Below are 25,140 nucleotides of genomic sequence, written 5' to 3'. Positions count from 1 at the left end.
GCGGCGGCCATCTTGGAAAACACCTAACAGCTAATACAGCCAGCAGCAGCAAACCTCAGGAACACTGCATAGCAGTTCTGAAAAAGCCTACAAGCTTACAAACCCTGCCTGCTGTGCATCTGCAAGAGGCCTTACCCTATAGAAGACATACAATACACTCCTGGCTGCCGCTAAAGAGGTACGTTTTATCATATAACTGTGCCCTTTCATACTAATCTGAGACTGCCCTGTCCGGCGCTTTCCTACCATCACTAACGGGTTTGGGGTGACCCTCGCCTCTACACTCCTACAGCCAGTCGCAATGTGACCCCTGATGGGAGCCTCTTCCACCCAGAGTCTTACCGTTTAACATGAGACTACGTTTAAAAACCAGCACCCTGCCTACTTTATAACGTACTAGCCTAGAGGGATCCGTCTACTGCACTGCTCTTAGGTCATTTATTTTTTCTTCATTTTTACTCCTATTACGTTATGGCACCTAAAAAAGCAAAAGCCACACTGCCTCCTCAGGTGTCTCTCCCGATCCGGAAACAACATCAGGCGTCCCCGCCACCTCGAGGAGTGCTGGCCTCTTCCACGAAAAGCCCCTATTCATCTGACCTGACTGGCTCGCTTTCAGTGTCGGGAGTGGACCCGAATTCTGATGCCCCCCTCACTGTGAAGACCCTTTGTCAGGTCTTGACGGCCTTCAAATCGGACTTAACTCACGACCTCACAGCTGCTATACGTGAAGTCAAAGTTGAGCTGACAGCCATCGGGGATAGAACCGACACTCTAGAGCGCAAATTGGAAGAGCTAGTCACGTCGCATAACGATCTTATTACAGCTCATGACCAACAACAAAACGAGTTGGACACATTTAAAAATAAAATGGCAGATATGGAAGATCGTTCCAGACGGAACAATATTAAAATACGTGGAATACCCGATTCGGTCGATAACTCGGATCTGATGAAATATGCCATGGCTCTGTTCCGTAAACTGCTACCTGGAGTACCCGATGCGGAACTACTAATTGACCGAATTCATCGCCTTCCTAAACCTCGGTTTCTCTCCAACACCTTACCTAGAGATACGCTACTCCGGGTACACTTTTTCACTGTTAAAGAACGTATTCTTCAAGCCACTCGAGCTGCAGAGAACTCTGATACCCTAGGAGGATTGCAATTGTTCCCGGACTTTTCTGCACTCACCCTTTCTAAGAGACGCAGTCTAGCCCCGATCACTTCCGCCCTCCGGGCCCAAGATATCTGATATAGGTGGGGCTTTCCAGTGAAGCTGATCGTCTTTCATGAAGGTTCTACGTTTATTATATCTGAGCTGGAAGCCGGGGTGAAACTGCTCGAGGACTGGGACATCTCTGTGAAATTACCATCCTCTCATGAGAGACGTCCCCCACCTCGCTCGGAATGGTCCACTGAGTGAGCACACTACGTAATTAGTGAACGATCTAACATGCCTTTATATATTTAATTAGAGATGTTGATTTTATTATATCTCTGTTATTGCTGCAATTATGGTTATAGAATCCCTCTGGGCGAGTTATATTTTCTCCGTGCTGGTTATCATAGTGCATACTCCCCTACTTAGAAGTGGTTGTTCAGTTTACGCCCCAGCTTACCTGTTTATATGTTTAAAGGCCTATCTTTATAGTATACGTTGATAACAGCAGACGGAGGAATCTCCGCTAGTAAGTAAGATAGGCCGTACCATTTTGGACTTTGTCCTTTGTCTGTTTAATGTATGTTTATTTCCCATGTGCCACTTTCATCTAGAAGGAGATGTATACTTATTCTCCCTACACATTAGCTATTTTTTTTTTTTTTTCCACTGACTCTGGGTGGACTGTAGAGTCCGCCTGCCCCCTCTTTATCTACTGCATTCATTTTTCCCCTGCAGTAGCTATGCAGACCCGATGTACTGGGTCGGTTTGCTTTTCCTTTCCCTTTGACTCCCTGTTTTTGAGTCTATCGCCCCTTCTCCCTGTTTTTTCTATCCCCCCTCTCCCCTCCCCCATTAGGATGGGATGCCGTCACTTGCATAGTATTTTCACTGAAAAATTATGGTTGGTATTCTTTCATTGAATGTGAAGGGTTTAAACTCCCCTAACAAACGGAGACTAGCTTTATCCTCATTCCATAAGTATAAAGCTGATATAGTCGCCCTACAAGAAACTCACTTTTCCTCCCACAATCCCCCTGTACTGAAAGACCACAGGTTCCCTATAGGATATTTCGCTAACGGCCCCTTTAAAAGAAATGGAGTAGCTCTGTTGTTTAGAGATAATGTTCATTTTACTCTCCACTCCCAAATTGCAGATAAAGCAGGCCGATACTTGATCCTCACGGGTGTTCTGGACAGTAAGTACGTCACTATAGTTTCGCTTTATGCACCTAACTCGAACCAGGTGGCCTTTATTCGGAAGCTATGCTTGCTTATTCAAAAGGTCAGGGTCGGCTCCCTAATCCTCCTAGGAGACTTTAACTTAGTATTAGACCCCAAACTAGATAAATCGTCCCAGCCCTCTTCAACTACATCTAAAACCCGCTCTGGCCCCTCATTAGCGCTACGCAATGTCTTAGCGGAGTTCGACTTATATGACATTTGGCGCACTCGCAACCCCACAGGTAGAGACTACACGTTCTTTTCACCGGTTCACAATTCATATTCCCGAATTGACCTGGTGCTATGCGATAAATGGACCCTACAGGATTCTGGTACGGTCGACATCCTTCCTATCACCTGGTCCGACCACGCTCCGATATATTGGAAGTGGCACATTAGGTCTGCTCCCATCCCCCCCAGATCATGGCGATTATCTCCCCATCTACTACATGACCCGTTGGCCAAAAAAATTATCTCCGATTGCCTGTCCCTGTATACAGACACAAATTCCCCATCAGACACTTCTTTACCAAATTACTGGTGTGCGTTAAAAGCGGTTGTCCGTGGTTCCGCTATCCAGGCTGGAGCTACACTTAAAAAGCAAGCTAAACAACTTCAACTAGACCTAGAACAGAGACTTAAAATAGCTGAAGATAAGAATAAAAAGCAACCCACCCGGCTTTTGCGTAAGGAATTGTCTGACATTCGCAGCCAATTACAAAAACTTTTGGTTTTTAGGACCCAAGCAGCCCTGAACAGATTACGACAGAAATTCTACTTAGTAGGTAATAGACCCGGTAAAATGCTTGCTCGCAGACTTCGGGCCCAACGAGCTCGCAACAGAATTAAATTTATTCTCTCCCCCACAGGCTCTAAGCTTGCCAACCCTCTAGATATCGCTAATCAATTCGCAGACTACTACACTAAATTGTATAATTTACACTCTGACCCTCTCACATTCCAGCCTACTCCTGACTCTATACAAGCATTCCTTTCTTCGGTCCACCTCCCCACCTTGACTCCTGATCAGTTAGATGCCTTAAACGCCCCTTGGACTGCATTAGAGGTCGAAGCCACGATTAAATCCCTCCCAAAGGATAAGGCCCCTGGCCCTGACGGGTTTATTAACGACTTCTATACTTCCTTTACAGACCATCTCTCCCCCATCTTGACTACTCTGTTTAATGATATAACCAGTACTGGTGTCCTTCCTAAGGAAATGCTGGAGGCCCGGGTGGTAGCTATACCCAAACCTGGGAAAGACCCTGCTCACTGTCAGAACTACAGACCAATTGCATTACTTAATAGCGATGTTAAGCTCTATGCTAAAATGATAGCATCCCGACTTAGTGTTTATTTGCCGCTGTTGATTCATCCTGACCAGGTCGGATTCGTATCCGGAAGACAGGCCTCCGACAACACCCGCAGGGTCTTCAATTTAATTGATAGGGCCTCTGACACAGAGGGATTTTTGTTACTTTCGTTGGATGCTGAGAAGGCGTTCGACAGGTTAAATTGGCTGTACATGCGTACTGTTTTAGTTAAATTTGGCTTCTCAGCCCAGATTCTGGCGTCAATCTTAGCATTGTACACTCTACCGTCAGCAAGGGTATTAAGCAATGGATTCCTGTCGGACGCCTTCCCAATCACTAATGGAACCCGCCAAGGTTGCCCCCTCTCACCTTTGATATATGCTCTTGGCATTGAACCCCTGGCGGCTAAAATCAGAGCGGATGCTGCATTCCCCGGTCTGACCCATGGGGGACTTTCCCATAAGCTGTGTCTCTTTGCCGACGACGTTCTTCTCTTTGTATCTCGACCCTCTTCTTCTCTCCCGCATCTACATTCGATATTACACGGCTTCAGTGAGGCCTCATACTACAAACTGAACACAACTAAAACTGACGCTTTACCTGTCCACTTACCCGATACACTCACGGCTGCTCTCCGATCTCAATATCCATACAACTGGAAACTTAACTCACTTACATACCTAGGGATACATATTCCCCCTACCTCCTCTACTGTTTTCGATTTAAATTTTCCTCCCCTGATACTCACTCTCCAGACCCTGACATCCTCGTGGCTCTTGTATGAAATATCCTGGCTGAGTCGGTTGGCTGCCTTTAAAATGTCCCTATTACCCAAACTTATGTATCTATTTCGCACTATACCTTATACTTTCCCCAAACCATATCTCGATAAATGTAGAATTGTCTTGACAAAATACCTGTGGAAATCGCACCCCCCAAAATTGGCACATGCTAGAATGATACTACCTCGACACAGGGGAGGTCTTGCATTACCCGACCTAAATATGTATCAGGAAGCGTGTGTGCTTGCCCAACTGAAATCTTGGAATTCTTCCAACCCCATATCCTTGTGGGCCCACATTGAGGATGACGGTAGTACAAAATACCCATTAGCAGATTTGCTGAGGACTCCTAAAGCCCTACGTCCCAATGACTTGCCCATTCTCCCCTCTACAGCTTCCTCTCTACGAATATGGGATAGTTTGATGAGTAAGCTCCCTGGCAATACTACCCCCTACACTGCCCTTTCACTTAAAGCAGTGAGTAAATTGATTCCCAATTTACATGTCTCTACGTGGAATGCATGTAATATTCATACCCTTGGAGACTTATTAGATGGAACTGCCTTCATTTCATTTGCCCAATTGCAGGATAAATTCTCCCTCCCGAGTACTGAACTATTCCACTACTTCCAAATCAGACACTGGTTTAAGAGTCTACCCACTGTACAAACTCCCCCCAGCTCTCTAGCTCAGTCTATCCTATCCCGCGTGGCATTGCCTACATCAACTAAAGATATAACTTATTGGTATAATACACTCATCTCGTTGGTCCCATACCAAAAATCAAATGCTCAGAAACGCTGGGAGAGGGACTTAAGTATTTCCATAGCAGAGACACAATGGGAGCAATTATATAGATTAACATTCCGCATGTCTCGCTGCTTAAACCATTCAGAAATGCATGTTAAATTATTGAATAGGTTATACCTGACCCCGGACAGACTGCACACATTTTGTCCCTCCTGCTCACCACTATGTTGGAGAAATTGCGGAGAAATAGGACATTTGTATCACATTTTCTGGTCGTGTCCTCTTCTTCATACTTTCTGGGCAGAAGTATTTACGCTGATAAATAAAGTGCTATGTCTATCTTTAAGCCCATCCCCAACTTTAGCTCTCCTACATATGTATCCCCTAGAGGTCTCAGCCTCCCAAAAGGTACTTATTGGGACACATCTGTATAGCAGCAAGGGCAACCTTGGCCCAAGCCTGGAAACAAGCGGTAGTCCCTCCTACTCTAAAAGTGTTTCATAAAGTTCATTTCCACTATATCATGGAAACCGAATGTGTGCCTTATTCTTCCTCTGCTTCCTCTCCCATCATGCGATGGTTCCATTGGCATGAATACGTCACGGAGGGGGAAGGTTCCGCTCTCATATCACACCCAGGGAAGACATCCCCTTTACAATTTAGTCTGAATGAGGAGCCTTCTACTTCTTGATGCTCCATCTCCGATACTATCCCTTTGGTTTGTTCTGGCGGTTATCTGTATAATGTTATCAATTGCTTTCTCCCTAAAGGCAAAACCCTATCGAACTAGCCCTTCACATTTTCATCTGTTAATATGGCTAGAATACCTGAATGCCTGCTTGGCGATATGTTAACTGTCTCAAATGTATGTATGTTGCATTTCATTGACGTGTACATCCCTCCCCACCCTGTTTCTTCTCTTCTGTACCCCCCCCCTCCTTTTTTTTTTTTCCTTTTGGCATTTACTATAAAATTCAATAAAATTTATTGATGTTAAAAAAAAAGAGTGCACCTGGCCACCACAAGGCAGAAATCCAGGACACGTCCAAAACAGTGTCAATCTCAACTAAGGGCAACAATTCTGGTCTTAGAGCCCACGACTGTAACCCTTCACTGAGTTGCTGAGCCCATTTCTCTGCTGCTTTATTGGTCCAGGCAGCCACCAAGACAGGCCAGAGACGCGTTCCAGCAGTGACTAAGATAAACTCCTCACTTTTCACACATAAGAAATGGGGATAGTAGTGGCTTTAGCCTGTCGAGGGATGGTCTCCACTTATCCAATTCTCCTCCAAGAAGGGATAGGATAGAGTGAACTTAGCACTTAGAATTGCCAATGTGGCTTTTTCCAAGCCACTCCTAGGAAATCAGTAAGGTGAGGTATTGAGGGAAAATGAACTTTCTTTGGACGTTTCAACAGGGAAGCCTAGAGAACCTCAGATTCCACTTGATCCTGTAAATCCAAAGCCTGCCAGATTTCCAAAACCAATCCTGCTACACTTTGGTGACTGTAAAATGCTCCACTCCTGCAACAGGGTCTTCCAGATCTGAGCCCCCAACAACCTCTGCTCCAGAGAATCAAAATCCTCTGGATGCTGAACCTACATGGAGCCCTGGTGCTTGTGAGAGCATGAAGACAGACACCTCTAAAAAGTTATCCAGGTACAAGGCCATTGTCTGCTGCGTGATATTAACCCAGGGAGGAGCTTGACTCCCTAACTAGGAATCAACCCCAACTAAACACAGCAGCACTTGATAGGGAAGGGGACTATGAGTAGGGCCTCTACAGGGGACTGGTCCCTCACTGGATGCTGACAGTCTGACTCCTACTAAGCAAGTTTTGTGAGCCTTGAGACAATTTAACCTAGGACTGGAAACATTACTACTGTATGCACGCACAGCCCAGGACATGAAGGAATCCTCTGTTTAGACATACAGATGTCTTCTCCCACGTCTTGCCTCAATATATGACACAGTGGGAGATGACTGGCGTCAGTGAGTAGACAAGTCCTGTGCAAATCCATAAACATTGGGCATCTTTTTTTTTTTTGTCCCAAAAAAACACAAGCAGCTTCTGCTGATTGAAATGATATGCAGCATGCCTATATTCTCTGCGCGTTTGCGGCTTTAATTGCATCCAAAATGGTACGTTGCCTAGAAAACACTGTAATGTACCATTTCATATGCAGATAAAGCTGTGGTTACACACAGAATATAGGAATGCTGAATATCATTTTAATCAGCAGAAGCTACGTATTTGTACTATTTCACATCGTTTTGCAAATAAGGTGCATTGTAATGGAAAAAGTTGCATGTAAAGACGCTCGACACTACAGAGTCATGTCGCAACATGTCGCAACACGGCGTGACTAGAAGGCTGTTTCACGTGCAGGGAGGCTAGCTGTAAGTGGACACATCTGTAACAGAAGAAAGAAAAAAAAACAGACGTGACAACAAACTCCACAGGTGAGAGTGGATCAACAGAAGACAGTGTCAGACTGAAATTATTATTATTTTTTTATTATTATTTTTTTTTAAGAGGTTTTGAACTAAAGCCACCTTTGGGCACTGCCCAGTTATACAGACCTTGCAGGAGTTTGTTGAAAACAGAAGACGGAACATTTATGTGCATAATACGAATACAAATCTAGGCTTTAGTAACTGCAGGTGGTATAACCCAATCTGCCCTCCTAGAGCGGAAAAAGGGCACAGTATTAACAGGGAATCAGCGCACTCTAAGTTGTTTATTGTGTTGCCACCTGAGAGGAGCAGCAAGCACTAACACTTCTACCTCCACCCATAAAGTCGGAGCCCGGTTGGGGCCATCATAGGAGCCACTTCCACCCACAGAGTGGATAAGCATGAGGGAGATTTCCCCAGCCGAACAACCATGGTGACTGTTAGATGCTCTGTTAAAAGGAGGGCACAATCACAGTGACCGAGCCGCAGTCCTAGTGTCCACGAGTTAGTACACGTGGCACTCTTAGATGTCTCCCAGCCACCTATAGGTCCATGGCTACTCTCCGGGGTACACCACAGCCCAAAGGTGAAGTGCAGAGAAGAACCAACTCTGCATCATCATGGCAGAAGTATTGCTGGTAAATACACAAATAAAACCAAATCAGTTTAAGAAACCACAGACAAAAAAAACAAAAAACAAAAAACCATTCCCACACCTTGGGCAAAACCCCCCCAAAATAACAACAAGTTTAAGTTTACACTTGTGCCTGCTCCTGGGACAGCACCTTCAACAGCCCATGGTTTCCACTGCTTCCTAGATAGGATGCCAGATAAAAATATATTTACTTGGCTTTAGTACCAAGACAAAGGCAAATATGGTCTGAAAAACAATGCAAAATTCACTAAATAAGGCACAGATATGGCAAAAATATTTTCGTGAAAATATAAAGGAAGTAAAAAACAAATCTGCATTATAGCAGAATACAAAAACAGCTGAACTCATATGGCTGTATGTGGTTATCTACAGTGAGAAGATTGGTTTAAATTCTCATGTTGTTTTACCGCAAGTGGTGACACCTACAAGCCAGACATTACATTGAAAAGTAAGCCTTTTAGAGACATGGTCACTACACACATTTGTCTTACCTGGTAAATGAGGTTTACATTAGCGGAAATGAATTTAGCTTTGTAAATATTTCCATCTACCCATCTTAATTCCACCAACTCGCCCTCTGCAGGTGGGCCATCTTGTAAGCAATCTCTGCTCTAAAACATAAGCAGAACACATAAGTATGACAGTAGCAGAAGTCAGAGAAATTTGCCAATACAGACATCTTTTTAGGGCACATACAAATTGAAACTACTTGCTCCTATTAGACAAACTGAAAGGAAAAATAAAACCACATCAATATTTCTTTGTAATATAAATATTAGCAGATGAATCTTTATGTGGTGATAATTTAATCTATCAGCAGTTTAAAGTTAGTCTAGATTCTTGGGGGTAAATTTACTAAAGGTTCTAAAAATGAAAAGTGGTGTTGTTGCCCATAGCAACCAGATTCTGTCTAACTTTTTCTAGGGTGCAATAATGCAATAGAGAAATGATAGACGGAATCTGATTGGTTGCTATGGGCAACATCACCAATTTCAATTTTTAGAACCTTTAATAAATGTATCTCTTAGTCTATATAAATAACTGGAATACTGGAAGCTTTAAGCAGGTGCCTGCAATCCTTGAGAACCAAATAGTTAGTTGTTCCCAATCTCCAATAGAAATTGTTTTTCAAAGACATTTTACTTGAAATATTATTAGCACAAGTATGGATCATTTGTTTATCTCCTCACTTTTGTGATGTTTGTTTCAACTGAGGTCTCAGAGGCATCAACTGCTAAACAAAATGGTGTTCAAGATCAAGATGACCAGCATAGGAATTGTTTGGAATGTTTTTTAATTACCAAAAGCTTATTTTGCAAAGATGGACACTGAAAAGAACACCTTAGGTGCAAAAGTATGATGGGATGTGCAATGTTGAAAGAGTTCTTTTAAATGTGCTACAATAGGTCAAAAACTTAATTTGTACTATCTTGACATACTTGACCATTCCCCAAAAGTCTTGTTCAAATCAGATCCATCTGTATTGTAATTTAAAGATAATGTAATCAGTAATTCTACAGCCAGTGGTTCAAAGGAGCACTTTTCAAATTTAGTACATAAAATCAGTTCTTGGATATCTCAACACCGCTTACACATGGTGTAGTTGATTTGTTACAGTTCGATAATGGATCAAAATATTGTTAAGATAGATCACTACACACTGATCCAAAGATATCTTGGAAGACATAATTCCAAAACGCTGGAACATAGCTGGGAGTTTGCTGAGGCCAAACAGCATCACAATATACTTAATGGCCATATCACACGCAAAAAGAAGTTTTCACTCATCTCCAGGTAGTAATCAGACCAAGATCTAGCTTGGTGGTGACTTTAGCAGAGTATACTTGGTCAAATTATTATGCAATAATGGAAAATAAATATTATGGTGACAGCATTTACAGCATGGTAATTGCAAACAAGACCAAAGGCCCCCATCATTCTTAATAATGAAGAAGATGGGAGCACCAGCTAGTGATGTGGTTGACTGTATAAACCCTGTAGCTTCTCATTAAAATATCATCAATATATTACTTTTATGGTTTTAAATTCATGACCAAAAGAATTGTGGACGTGAAAAAAGGCCAATTGCTCAGTTTCATGGGCAATGTGGTCATGATGTATTAGCTTGTTTCTAGAAAAGATCTTGAAACGTCCTCTAAAATACAGGAATTTGAAGTCACAGTTATAACCACCTTAAGATAATTTTCCAAAATGGCTAGACAATGATGACTACAGAACCTCAAGTTGAAATCCCATTTGTATAATCTTCCAACTGATAGAGGCATTATGTACAGAGAGATTGGGAATTAACAAGACAATTTGAAATTTCAGTGTTTGGACCACATCTAGGATTATGATCCCATGAATGACATCCAGGGGTTTTGACACATAATGGAAAATGCTCTTTATTAATTATCCAAAGGCTCTGACATAGCCATCTTTGGGCTCTAATGGAACAACATTGGCTTTTGCATGAATATCACTGTCAACACAATTTCACACTCAACCAGAGTCTATTAGCATGTGGAATGACCTCAGCCAGATTTAATCAGCTAACTGACAAGGGACAGAATGCATAAATGTCACCCATTGCCTCTTCTTTTAAGGTAACTGGGTTTGGGCATGTCCATATAGTCTCCAATTGTTGGCCCAAAGGAACTATTTGGCAGCAAATGCACAGGATTGGTAAAGTAGAGGCACATAATCTATTTTGTCCTTCTAATATGTTTCTGAATTGACAAAGTAACAAATCACCTAGGAGAAAAAATAATTGGTAGTGTCTCTGTTTGTCTTGTTTTGTTAACCCGTGTCTATCATGATAAAATTAACTTCAAACTTGTTTACATTTTGAAGAGGACCGATATGGGCCAAGTTATCTTTGAAATGATTGTTGAGACCCTGGCAAAACTAATCAGTATCATTCATACATTGATGGAACACTACTACATATTCAATAACAAATGTCAACTTTAATGTAAAGTCAATAAAATAGATTCTGCAGTCACTGCTTGATGAAGGTCATTACATACTTTTGTTGAAAGCTTCCAGAAATGCTGTTAAAGAGTTCAAAAAGGGATATTGTCTTTTTAGCAGAGGAGTTTCCAAGGCTAAAGCTTCATATTTTAAATGGATTACTATCAAGGAGTAATAGAGGTCCAAAGGCACATTTCAAATAACAGCAGGCACTGGGCAAAAAAAATAATGGCACGATAAGTAAACTCCACATTTTAACAATAGCATAATCTTAGGTGCCACTTCATATTGGAAGCCAGTGGGGCTAGTGTGGTCCTAGATGTGGCCACTAGCAGTATAAAAACAGCTCCTATTGTTAGCGGTGGCTGCATGGCATGGACTAAGGATAGTTTTTTAGAAGATTAATGGGCTGAAATGAAAACCTTACTAGGTGGCTATTTTATTCTGGCTACAAAGGAGCACCAATATTAGTGCAATAACCAAGGTTGATGGACCCTAGTAGCCAATCCGCGAAGATATTTAACAGCATATTAATAGTAGCAAGCAGAGACCACTGTAATATGCCTGACTCCAGTTAATGCTCAGGAGTAGGATGTAATTTAAAATAAACTCAATTCAATTCAGGAATAAAAGTATACCAATGTCAATGACCAGAGCCAAATGGTCTAATACACATTAAGGGAGCCAGGTATAACATCTGTAGTTTATGTCAAGCCAGGGTCTGATACACAAAAACAAAAGCCAGGCCAGATACCATGATTAGAGTAAAAGACAGGGTCTGGTACACAGTTAAGGAATAGGCCTAGCAGTATCAAATAAAGAGGGAGATGTACTCAGCAGTGATAGTCACAGTGGGAATTTGGACACAATCTCTACATCTTCTGTGTCTCAGAGATGTCACACTAAAGACAAGGGGCCAGACGTAACGAAGTCCGTGTTGGCCGGAGGTGCTGGTTCCTGGATGAACTCTTGACTTTTTTTTTTAAAGTGCCAGTAATTTACAAGGCATGGTTTTGCCATGTAATTGATTGCTGCTTTAAAGAAAAAAAATCCAGGTTCGGCCAGGAACCAGCACCTCCAGACAACCTGGACCTCATTACATCCGGACCAACATGTGAGTAATATTTTAGAGAGCGTTTTCTACAGATTGATTTTGACTGCATATGTAATTTGATGTTGAAACACGAGACTGATTGGATTTGTGACAAACTGCACTGGCATACGTAATACCTCCCAACATGACCCTTTCCAGGAGGGACAAAATGCACTGTTCTAGGACTTCCCTCTTAGTTTATGACGGCATTTCTCCTAAGAAAGGTGTGTCAACACAAGTGAGGGAAGTCCAGGAAGCATTTTGTCCCTCTTGGAATGGGACATGTTGGGAGGTACTGTATGGGTTATGTTGCTTAAAACAAAAAGGTTCAAAAAAATAAAATAAAAAAAAAGCTAAAACAAAACAAGCAACTGTAAGAATATGTGAATGTATCTCCCCTTTCTATGTACTACTAATATAGGTTTTTATTTGACTTTTACAAAGAGTAGTATAAAAAACAAATGATTTAAATACCAGGTTATACGTGGCATTATAAATACAATTTTGTTTACCCCTGGTTAAACTACATGTTTCTCTGAATCTTAAAAGTGAAAACAGTTGAAGCCTCTGTAGGGCGCACATTTAAACATTACATATTACGGCACAATTGCCATTTGCTTCATTTAACAGCCTCAAAAATACAAAAATAATGAATGTGTCATGTGCAGAAGTTTTAAATAAACTAAAAACATTAACAGAAAAATAAAAGAATAGCAATAAAAATAATATGAAATAGTAAATTGAATGCAAAAAAACAAACAAACAAAAAAAAAAAGTCTAAATTCAATAAGCCCATTTAAGGTAATGGGGGTGAAAAAGGGTGGTAGCCTCAGGCTTTATAGCCTGTTACTATTCAATTCCAGACCCTTTTCCACCAAAACCCCTTTTTAACACCCAGTAATTTAATGTGTCAATGGGTGTTAACGGGCGTTACACACAGAATCCCAGAAACGTTCACGGATGTGCGTGTAAAATATGTGCCACCCGTTAATCCCTTCGATGTCTGGGATTTATTTTCGAGTCGGGGGAACAATTAGCCCATGGTAAATTACCGCAGCTAATTGAATTTCCCCTCATAGTCATATTATTTCAGTCTACGAAGCTCAATCCAAAAACGTATCTTCCATTTCTGTATTGTTTTGTTTATTTATTTATAGATCTCAACTAAAGGTCGGAATTGGCAAATCAGGAAATCCAACATGTTGGATTTCTTCAATCCCCCAGCATTGGCAGAACGGGAAATTGCCTTGATACAGGCTAGATGAACATATACTGTAGCATTTTGAAAACTATACTGTCACAGAAAACAATCAAAAAAATGCTTAAGATTAGTAAGAACAGGAGGAGAAAAATAATAATTGTACTTACAGGTCAAGATGAAAGTAGTTTAATCATCTGAAATAAAAGGTTAAACTACCCACTTCATGACTTTTCACAACATGTACTTATTTCATTGCCACTCTGACCTGTTTGATCACCAATGAAACATATTTAAATTTATGTATCATGATGTAACATTTCAGGATGTATTTTTTGTATAAGGTAATTATGGTAATCAGCATATTTTTTATTTTCTGCACTTACATTTTTCAATATACATATATATTTAGAATACAGTCTACAAATGAGAAAATATATTAAAAGTACTATGCCACAATACTGTTATTATATTTCTAATTTTTCTGAAAAAAAATAAAAAATACTCAAGTAAACTATCCTCACCATTATATTTTCAGGATACACATTATCACTGTACGAGCCATCATCAAAGTTGATTTCATAGAAAATGTGTGTAGCAGACCCAATGACCTGGCAACGATAGTACAGACCATTCCGATTTCGACCAATGACAGTTTGACCCACACTGACCTCCTTGGAGACAGAACTCTGCAAAAACAGGATTGTTCATTAAAATAAATCCAATATGAGTTGCACAAAAGACAGAACAGAGGGCTTTAGAAAATAATTTATATTTTCTTACATTTTTTTTTTAGCAAAAAATAGATTTTTATATTTGCGTAAATCTCTTCCTCGTAATCCCTCTAGGGAGCACTCTAGTCTTGATCATCCCCGCCAGTCTATATAATAACCCTCCTACCTACACACAACCTCACATTTTTACATATAACCAACCATATAGTGAAAGAACACACACAACTATACAACTATGTAGTCCTGCATAACGCGAACATAGGACAATAACATCAGTGAGCATTGGAGTGTCTACCAGATGAATTACAAGGATGGAATTTTGCGCAAGTATAAAAAAATGTTTTTTTTGTCTTACAGCCCTCTAGCCTTGATCATGGTACTTCCAAAACCAAGCCTAACAAGGGGTGAAGGGGGGAGCACCATTCATCTAAACAGCACATTAAACTTTATGTTCAAAACCGGTGTCACTGGAAACAAAGGTTTGTAATTGGTAACATTTCTTAAAGATATGCACTGAGGACCAGGTTGCTGTTCTACTTAACTGTGCAACTGATGCCCTGTAGCAAACAGTCCTAAAAGCCCATACTGCATGAGAAGCATGGGCCCAGACGTAAGCCTGGGACAGGCTTATTTGACAACGGATAAGTCTGTCAGATAGCCAAAGTAATCCATCTGGCAATAGAACACTTAGATGCAGGCCGACCCCTCTTTGGGGCATCTACTAACGCTAGAAGAGAAGTACACCTAATGAAGGTAGTATGGTCAAAATAAATCTGTAAAGCATGGACAACATCCAGCAGATCTAAGGTTATGGAAGTAGATGATGCATCCCCTGGAAAAGCTGGGAGAACAATATCCTGGTTCAAATGACACACTGAAACCACCTTTACTAAAAAAGAAAGTTTGTCTGAAAAATGACCCTGTTCAAATTAAAATAAAAAAAAAGTAAGCAGGGCTTATAAGATAAAGCAGGCAACTCTAAGATGCATCTAGCCGAAGAAATGCTGCAAGGAAAAACACCTTCCATGTGAAATACTGTATTCCACTCCAGAAGTTCAAATGGAGGTCTCTGAAGTGCTTCCAATGCCAAACTCGGGTCCCATGGAGGGATAGGTGGTATATACACCCTGAAAAAAAAAATGTATGTGCCTCTGGAACAGTCACTAAACATTACTGAAAAAACACTGACAAAGCTGAAACTTGGCCTTTAAGGGAAGACATGCGCTGTAAACGGAAAACCGCTGCAGAGAGACCCCTATGCTTGCACCATGCAATATAAAGCTTTCAGACATGATGATAAATTCTAGAAGTGAGTGGCTTACAAGCTTGAATCAAGGTCTGGATAACCTTTCTAGAAAACCAACAAGATTTTAGAATCTGCGTCTCAAAAACCATGCTGCCATAGCCAGTCGAGACAAATCTGGGTAACAAAAGGATCAGACTCGGCATGTCTGGATGGAGAGGAAGCCTGGAAGGAACCTAGCTCAGTATGTTCTGAAAAAGAGCGAACCACTGTCAAAGCCAGTCAGGAGCTACTATTACTGTCCGATTCTCATGCCGTACTTGAAGTATCTTATCTAATATGTAAAGGGATGGCAACAGGTACCCCAGCTGGAAAGACCAAGGTGCTGTTATTGCATCTACTAAGACTGCCTGAGGTTCCCTTGATCGAGTTCCCGAGTTCCGTATATATGGGACGCCATCACATCTATGTCTGGCAACCCCCAACAATGCAACAATTAGCTGAAACACTTCCTGGTGAAGCTCCCATGTGGTGAATGAAGTCGGCCTCCCAGTTGTCCACTCTGGGAATGTGGATGGTTGAAATGGCAGGAACCCAATTCTCCACCCAAAGCAATTTATCCGCTCTACCGTAGTGTTGTTGGATAGTATCTCAACAAGGTTTTACTTCTAATACATGTTGTGCTTAAATCAGGGTATACTTGGCTGCCCTCAATTCCACAATGTTTATGGAGAGGGTGGATTCAAAGTTGATCAAAAGACCCTGAATACAGGAGGTGTCTTCCTTCATCTTGCCAGCGATGCATTTGCATTGCCTCATGTGCTGTAGTGTATAGTAGTACACATGCTCCTGCTACCACAACAGTGCAGCCCGTAGACATGGAAGAATGAGGAGAGATGTCAAAAGGATAGAGAGAAGCTATACTCCCGCGTAGTTTAGTGAGCTCTGGCCGGAGGCTGTAGCAGATTTCGTGCATACCTATACTTTCAATGGGGAAACTGTAAGCTGTGGGAGGTCACTCTGTGGGTGCGGCAGCGCCATGGTATGCCGCCTTCTGCAGCCAACATGCAGAAGGACACATCTGTATGTCGGCCCTGGAACATGGCTCCCCAACCCCTAGGCTGGCATCTCAAGTTATTACCATCCAATCCAAGTTCCACACTGAAAACAGGAACCCCTTGATTAGGTTTGGGGTATGAAGCCACGACTGAAGTGACTGGTGTGTCTGCTAAGACAGTCTGAATAGCTGCCTGTCTAATCTGGTATTTGCCCTGTACCAACAGTGAAATATATGCATCTGAAGTGTCCATGAATGGAATATTAAAAATGGTACTGCTTCCAAGGAAGCCACCATTTTCCACAAGAGCTGCATACACCTGAGAACAGACACCTTAGGTATCTGAAGAATTGACATCCCCAATGACTAGATGTCTTGAAACTTTTGTATAGGGAGGAAGACTCTTTAACAAAGAGTGTGAAAGACTAGACCCAAGAAATCCATCCTCTGTGAAGGAATTAGGTTTGACTTGGGATAATTCAACCATGGGCCTCCAAAGTGTCTAAATAAGGAATAACCCTTATCACTCTGCGCCTTAACAGGGAAATCATATAGACCAATACATTTAAGAAAACCCTGGGGTGCTATGGACAGGCCAAAAAGGTAAAACCTGAAAATGCAAATCCAGATCTCCTACTGAAAAATAAGATTTGAATTACCTACCGGTAAATCCTTTTCTCGTAGTCCGTAGAGGATACTGGGGTCCACATTAGTACCATGGGGTATAGATGGGTCCACTAGGAGCCACTGCCACTTTAAGAGTTTGAGAGTGTGGGCTGGCTCCCCCTCTATGCCCCTCCTACCAGACTCAGTCAAGAAACTGTGCCCGAGGAGACGGACAACTCAGAGAGAAGGATTTTACACAGATCGTGGCGAGATTCACACCAGCTCACACATACAAGGCAAACCAAGCTAACCATCTTGAAAACTCAGGCTGAACAAGATTACTTAACCAAGCAACAATACAGTACTTAACCAAGAACTAAGCAGTACTGAACTAAGTAACCACTGCAGGATCACGAAGCGCTGGGCGAGAAAAGGATTTACCGGTAGGTAATTAAAATCCTATTTTCTCTTATGTCCTAGTGGATCCTGGTGTCCACATTAGTACCATGGGGATGTACCAAAAGCTCCCAGAACGGGAGGGAGAGCGCAGAGGCTCCTGCAGAACTGATTGACCAAACTTCAGGTCCTCAGAGGCCAAAGTATCGAACTTCTAGAACCTTGCAAACGTGTTCGACCCAGACCAAGTAGCCGCTCGGCAAAGCTGTAAAGCCGAGACACCCCGGGCAGCCGCCCAGGAAGTACCCACCTTACGAGTAGAGTGGGCCTTAACAGATGTAGGACATGGGAATCCTGCCGTAGAATATGCATGCTGGATAGTGAACCTGATCCAGCGAGAGATCGTCTGCTTAGAAGCAGGACACCCGTTTCTTCGGATCATACAGGACAAACAGACAGTCCAATTTTCTGTGACGATCAGTCCTTTTCACATAGATTTACAGAGTCCTTACAACATCCAAGGACTTTGATGAAGTTGAGGAGTCAGTAGCAACTGGCACCACAATAGGTTGGTTGATATTACAAGACTATGGGGGTAATTCCAAGTTGATCGCAGCAGGAAATTTTTTTAGCAGTTGGGCAAAACCATGTGCACTGCAGGAGGGGGCAGAAATAACATTTGCAAAGAGTTAGATTTGGGTGGGTTATTTTGTTTCTGTGCAGGGTAAATACTGGCTGCTTTATTTTTACACTGCAATTTAGATTGCAGATTGAACTCACCACACCCAAATCTATCTCTCTCTGCACATGTTACATCTGCCTCCCCTGCAGTGCACATGGTTTTGCCCAACTGCTAACAAAAATTCTGCTGCGATCAACTCAGAATTACCCCCAAAGCCCCCAACTCCGACACAGGTCTAGCAGAAGCTAAGGCCAACAAAGTGACAACTTTCCACGTGAGAAACTTGACCTCAACCTCCTGTAGAGGCTCGAACCAATCCGACTGGAGAAACTGCAACACCACGTTAAGATCCCAGGGAGCCGTAGGCGGCACAAAGGGAGGCTGGATGTGCAGAACCCCTTTCAAAAAAGTCTGAACCTCAGGGAGGGAAGCCAACTGTTTCTGGAAGAAAATGGATAGGGCCAAAATCTGGACCTTCACAAATCCCAACCTCAGGCCCATATCCACACCTGCTTGGGGGAAGAGGAGAAATTGTCCCAGTTGAAACTCCACCGTTGGTAACTTCTTGGATTCACACCAAGATATATACTTTTTCCAAATGCGATGGTAATGTTTAAATGTTACTCCTTTCCTAGCCTGTATCAGGGTAGGAATAACCTTGCTTGGAATGCCCTTCCGAGCTAATATCTGGCGTTCAACTTCCATGCCGTCAAACGCAGCCGCAGTATGTCTTGATAAGCGAACGGCCCCTGCTGCAACAGGTCCTCCCGAAGAGGAAGAGGCCTCGGGTCTTCCAGCAGAAGACCCAGAATATCCACGTACCAAGCTCTTCTTGGCCAGTCTGGAGCAATGAGGATAGCCTGAACTCTTGTTCTCCTTATGAATTTTAGAACTCTTGGAATGAGTGGAAGTGGAGCAAATGCGTATACCGACTAGAATACCCACGGAGTCACCAGGGCGTCCACCGTCACGGCTTGCGGGTCCCTTGACCTGGAACAATACCTCTGAAGCTTCTTGTTGAGATGGGAGGCCATCATGTCTATTTGAGGTAAACCCCAAAGATCTGTCACCTCCGTGAACACCTCCGGATGGAGGCCCCACTCTCCTAGATGGAGATCGTGTCTGCTGAGGAAGTCCGCTTCCCAGTTGTCTACTCCAGGAATGAAGATTGCCGACAGCGCCAACGCGTGCTTTTCTGCCCAGAGGATGATTCTTGTTACCTCCGACATTGCAGCTCTGCTTTTCGTTCCGCCCTGTCGGTTTATGTAGGCCACCGTCGTTACATTGTCCGACTGCACTTTAATGGCTCGATCTCACAGAAGATGGGCTGCTTGGAGAAGACCGTTGTAGACGGCTCTTAGTTCCAGAATGTTTATTGGAAGACTGGATTCCAGACTTGACCACCTTCCTTGGAAGGTTTCTCCTTGAGTGACTGCGCCCCAGCCCCGGAGACTTACATCCGTGGTTAGAAGGATACAGTCCTGAATCCCGAACCTGCGGCCCTCGAGAAGGTGAGACATTTGCAGCCACCAGAGAAGTGAAATCCTGCCTTTCGGCGACAGACGTATCCTCTGGTGCATGTGTAGGTGAGATCCCGACCACTTGTCTAGGAGATCCAGTTGGAAGGCCCGATCATGAAACCTTCCATACTGTAGAGCCTCGTAGGAGGACACCATCTTCCCCAGAAGGCGAATTCACTGATGAACAGATACCCGGGATGGCTTCAGGACATCCCGGACCATCGTTTGAATCACCAACGCTTTCTCCTGCGGCAGAAACACCCTCTGCACTTACGTGTCGAGGATCATCCCCAGAAAGGACAATCTCCTTGTCGGCTCCAAATGGGACTTTGGAAGGTTCAGGATCCAACCCTGAGCAAATGAGTCAGTAGAACAATGGACTGTAACAGCGTCTCCCTGGACGACGCCTTTATCAGCAGATCTCCAGATATGGGATTATGTTCACCCCCTGTCTGCGGAGGAGAACCATCATCTCGGCCATCACCTTGGTGAACACCCTCAGTGCTGTGGAAAGGCCGAATTGGCAGTGCCTGAAATTGATAGTGACTGTCCAACAGTGCAAATCTGAGAAAAGCCTGGTGAGGCGGCCAAATCGGAATGTGGAGGTACGCATCCTTGATATCCAGGGATACCAGAAACTCTCCCTCCTCCAGACCTGAAATTACTGCCCTGAGAGACTCCATTTTGAATTTGAACACCCTCAGGTAAGGGTTCAACGATTTCAAGTTCAAAATTGGTCTGACCGAACCATCCAGGTTTCGGTACCATGAAAAGGTTTGAATAACAACCCTTGTTTTGCATATGATGTGCAACTGGGACAATGACCTGTGACTTTTCCAATTTTAGGATGGCTTCCTGTAGGATAGCCCTGTCAGCAAAGCTGGTAAGCCTGATTTGAAAATACGGTGAGGCGGGAGATCTTGAAACTCCAGTCTGTACCCATGGTACACAATATCCTGTACCCAGGGATCCAGGTCGGACGACACTCAGGCGTGGCTGAAACGTCTGAGTCTCGCACCCACCAGGCCGTCGTCTAGGCTGTGTGGTCCTCCGTCATGCTGAGGATTTTGAGGAACCAGAAGCAGGTTTCTGGTCCTGGGAGCCTGCGGGTGCAGGCTGTTTAGATTTTGCACGACCACCTCTAAAGAAGGTGGTAGTAGGCTTGGACTTTTTTGTCTTAGCGGTCCGAAAGGACTGCGACACTGCTGAAGAAAATGGTTTCTTCGTGTAAGGTGTAGGAAAGGAGACTTACCCGCGGTTGCCGTGGAAATCCACGCATCCAATGCTTCCCCAAATAGAGCCTGACCTGTGTAGGGTAGGTTCTCCACACTTCTCCTGGATTCCGCGTCTGCAGACCATTGGCGTAGGCAGAGCACCCTGCGAGCTGCGACCGACATGGAAGATACCCGTGCAGTCAGCGTACCCAGGTCCTTCATGGATTCCACCATGAACCCCACAGAATCCTGTATGTTATGTAAAAACAATTCAATGTCACTTCTATCCATTGTATCCAAATCCTCTAGTAATGTGCCTGACCACTTTACTATGGCTTTAGAAATCCATGCACAGGAAATAGTGGGCCTTAACGCCAATCCTGAAGCAGTGAATATGGATTTGAGCGTAGTGTCAATCTTACGATCTGCCGGCTCTATTAACGCGGTAGATCCAGGGACAGGTGAAACCACCTTTTTTGACAGTCTGGAGACTGATGCGTCAACTATGGGTGGGTTTTCCCATTTTTTTCTATCCTCCTCAGGGAAGGGAAAAGCAACCAGAACCCTTTTGGGGATCTGGAATTTTTTCTTCGGGTTTTCCCAGGATTTTTCAAATATAGCGTTTAATTCTTTAGACGCAGGGAAGGTCAGCGAGGTTTTCTTATTGTCAACGAAGTAAGCCTCCTCAACCTGCTCAGGCGGCGGGTCAGTAATGTTTAACACATCTCTAATGGCCTTAATCATGAGCTGCACCACCTGTGCCAGGGATGACGCCCCCCTCAGCACGTCCCGATCACAGTCTGCAGTATCAGAGTCGGTATCAGTGTCATCTTGCATAATCTGGGCAAGTGCATGTTTCTGTGGGAACATGCTAGGGGAATTTGCCGGAATAAGAACAGAACCTGACCAAATTGCCATAGATTTCTTTAACACCTGAGTTTCAGTCTCAGTATGTGCTACCCTAGTAGAAATCTTAGAGATCATTCCCTTACTGGAGGTCAACCACTCAGGCTCAACAATAGGGGATCTGAGACAAGACATTACATTCCTGTGTACATGGAATGGATTCTTCCTGAAAGGAAACCTCCTCTGCAGCATATGATACAGAGTCCCTGGACATGGCTATGGGAGATAATAAACACCCACACCGGGAAATGTCAGACACAGTTTCCCCCCCCAAGTATGCCACAGAGAGAGACAGAGATTGGAGCCAACCCACACACAATGCTTCCTGAGTAGATATAACACAACTACCCAGCGCTTACTGTGTACCTTAATAGACTACACAGTATAATTATGGCCTAGCGATCGGCACACTCAGGAGCTAATGTCCTGTCAGCGGAGACAGTGGCTCAAAACCCTGCAGTGCGGACACTCCCTCCCCCATCCCCTTAGTCCCACAAAGCAGGGAGGCTGTTGCCTATACTAACTCTTAGAAAAAAACAAAACCAAAGAAGCTCTAGGAGCTCCCTTAGCGGTGACCAGCTCCTCGGGCACATTTTCTAAATGGAGTCTGGTAGGAGGGGCATAGAGGTAGGACCCAGCCCACACTCTCAAGCTCTTAAAGTGCCAGTGGCTCCTAGTGAACCAGTCTATACCCCATGGTACTAATGTGGACCCCTGCATCCTCTAGGACGTAAGAGAAATCTGAGAAATTGATGGTCCATCTAAAGTAATAAATGAAGATATGCATAATTTATATCTATTGATGCCAAAATTATTCTCCTTCCATGGTGTTAATCCTGAATTTTGCAATGTTAAGATGGGCCCTCTGAATGTCATGCAGTCTGCTTCTCATTTTGCCGCAAGACTGGAACATTGAGAACCTAGGTACACCCTCTGAAGGCTCCTCTACAAAAAGCCCCCAGATATGCCCCCAGTGCCAGATACACATGTTCCCATAGTGCCAGATATGACCCCAGTGCCAGATACACATGTCCCCATAGTGCCAGATATGCCCCCAATGCCAGATACACATGTCTCCATAGTGCCAGATATGCCCCTAATGCCAGATACACATGACCCCACAGTGCCAGATATGCCCCCAGTGCAGATACATATGTTCCCATAGTGCCAGATATGACCCCAGTGCCAGATACACATGTCCCCATAGTGCCAGATATGCCCCCAATGCCAGATACACGTCTCCATAGTGCCAGATATGCCCCCAATGCCAGATACACATGACCCCACAGTGCCAGATATGCCCCCAGTGCCAGATGCACATGTCCCTACACAGAGCCAGATATCCCAAGACCCCTCCCCCCGTGCTGCTCACAGCGTGTCCCTTGTTCTGAAGGGCGAGGAGGCTGAGGCTGCTGCTCTTTAGTTGAGGGCGGGGAGGAGAGAGCAGCGTGCGCCCCTCCTGCACCTCAGTCTCTAGTGGCCGCGGCGAGGTGTAGCTCCAACTAGGCACCTTTCCGTAAGTCAATCAAAGCTTGCGGTCCGGCAGCAAATCAGGAGCCTCAGCTGCCGGACCGCAAGTTCTGATTGGTTCACGGGCCGGCGCCGGTTAGTGGGGAGGGGGTTTACAAAGGGCTGTGGATGGGATGCAGTGCACGTCTCTGCTAGGAGGCGGACACTGCTGCTGCTGTATGGACGGCTCCAATATGGCGGCCAGAGCTAGCGACGCCCATAAAGTGTGGCGCCCTGTTCGGCTGCTCTATTGGAACGTACCTGGAGTTGGCCCTGCCAGTAGATAAGGGCTCTGTTCCTCAGTAAAACTGAGAAATAATCTTGGTCAGCTCAGGACCAAATGGAAACTCCCCTTCAAATTAGGAGGAGGAACTACAAAGAAAGAACCACTACAGATTCAAAGACTTCATCAGGAAGACTCTTTCCCACGTCGAAAAGACCCGATTACGTGACCGGACCAACCCGGAAGCCAGCAGCGCTGCTAGGATACCAGACAGCGGAGGAAGCCGGTGACGGAGCGCAGCGTGCGGCTGGATCGGGCGACAGGTGAGTTCTCTGTAAGCGGTGGGAGAGGCGCAGCTAGCCGCTCTCCAGAGCGGCATCTGAATTCTTTCCCCGCCGCTAGACAGGTCCACCTCTCTGACCGACCTGCACCCGGGGGGCGTCTGAACAAGTACGCACCACGGGCAGCAGGGGCAGAGAGGGGAAACCAGTCCGGAGACCCCCTTTTTTACCCCACTTATGCCACCACCGTAAGCTCAGGGCATCGTGAAGGTTTTAAAGATTTTTTACCAACACCAGCATTTGTTATTACAGGTTGAGTCTCCCTTATCCAAAATGCTTGGGACCAGAGGTATTTTGGATATCGGATTTTTCCGTATTTTGTAATAATTGCATACCATACTGAGATATCATGGCGATGGGACCTAAATCTAAGCACATAATGCATTTATGTTTCATATACACCTTATACACACAGCCTGAAGGTCATTTTAGCCAATATTTTTTTATAACTTTGTGCATTAAACAAAGTGTGTCTACATTCACACAATTCATTTATGTTTCATATACACCTCATATACAGAGCCTGAAGGTCATTTAATACAATATTTTTAATAACTTTGTGTATTAAACAAAGTTTGTGTACATTGAGCCATCAAAAAACAAAGGTTTCACTATCTCACTCTCACTCAAAAAAGTCTGTATTTCGGAATATTCCGTATTTCGGAATATTTGGATATGGGATACTCAACCTGTATTATTATTTTTTCCTAAAGACTTTTCAACAGCAGATGTGCGGGACGATGCAGTCTGTATTATAACCTGCATAAACTTTATAAGAGACAATATCGCCCACCTGCATGAACTTTATAAGAGACAATATCGCCCACCCTGGGCATTAACCGCACACCTTTAGATTGGCCAGTATACAATAAACACAGTGGCTCACAACAAATTATTCGCATCATATTGTTATTTTTGTGATTTCTATATCCAAGTGCAAACTCAAATTTGGGTCTGTTCATACATTATCCTTTATTACATCTGATGTGCATTCGTTAGCTAAACACACACACCTTAGGGGTTGAGCGCAGTTCTATTGTGGTATATCCACTAAGCTTCTCCCCTTCAAATTATACCGCTTCCCAAGCAAGTTTGGACTCTAG

General features: G+C 43.8%; 1 protein-coding gene across 7 annotated transcripts in view; it reads right to left on the bottom strand.

Moving 5' to 3' along the window:
- The window catches only part of KDM4B (lysine demethylase 4B), a 381,078-nt gene that overhangs the window by 31,692 nt on the left and 324,246 nt on the right, over positions 1-25,140 (bottom strand). For all 7 annotated transcript variants that reach the window (XM_063915024.1, XM_063915015.1, XM_063915040.1 and 4 more), the window contains 2 exons: positions 14,131-14,295; positions 8,834-8,953 (listed from right to left, as the gene is read on the bottom strand). In XM_063915024.1, coding sequence (XP_063771094.1) covers positions 8,834-8,953; positions 14,131-14,295 — 285 coding nt within the window. The remainder of the gene's footprint in view (positions 1-8,833; positions 8,954-14,130; positions 14,296-25,140) is intronic.

The sequence above is a fragment of the Pseudophryne corroboree genome, chromosome 1 (assembly GCF_028390025.1).
Source record: "Pseudophryne corroboree isolate aPseCor3 chromosome 1, aPseCor3.hap2, whole genome shotgun sequence".
Taxonomy (NCBI): Eukaryota; Metazoa; Chordata; class Amphibia; order Anura; family Myobatrachidae; genus Pseudophryne; species Pseudophryne corroboree.
The sequence above is the reverse complement of the archived record's forward strand: the minus strand, read 5'-3'. Positions and strand labels throughout refer to the sequence as shown.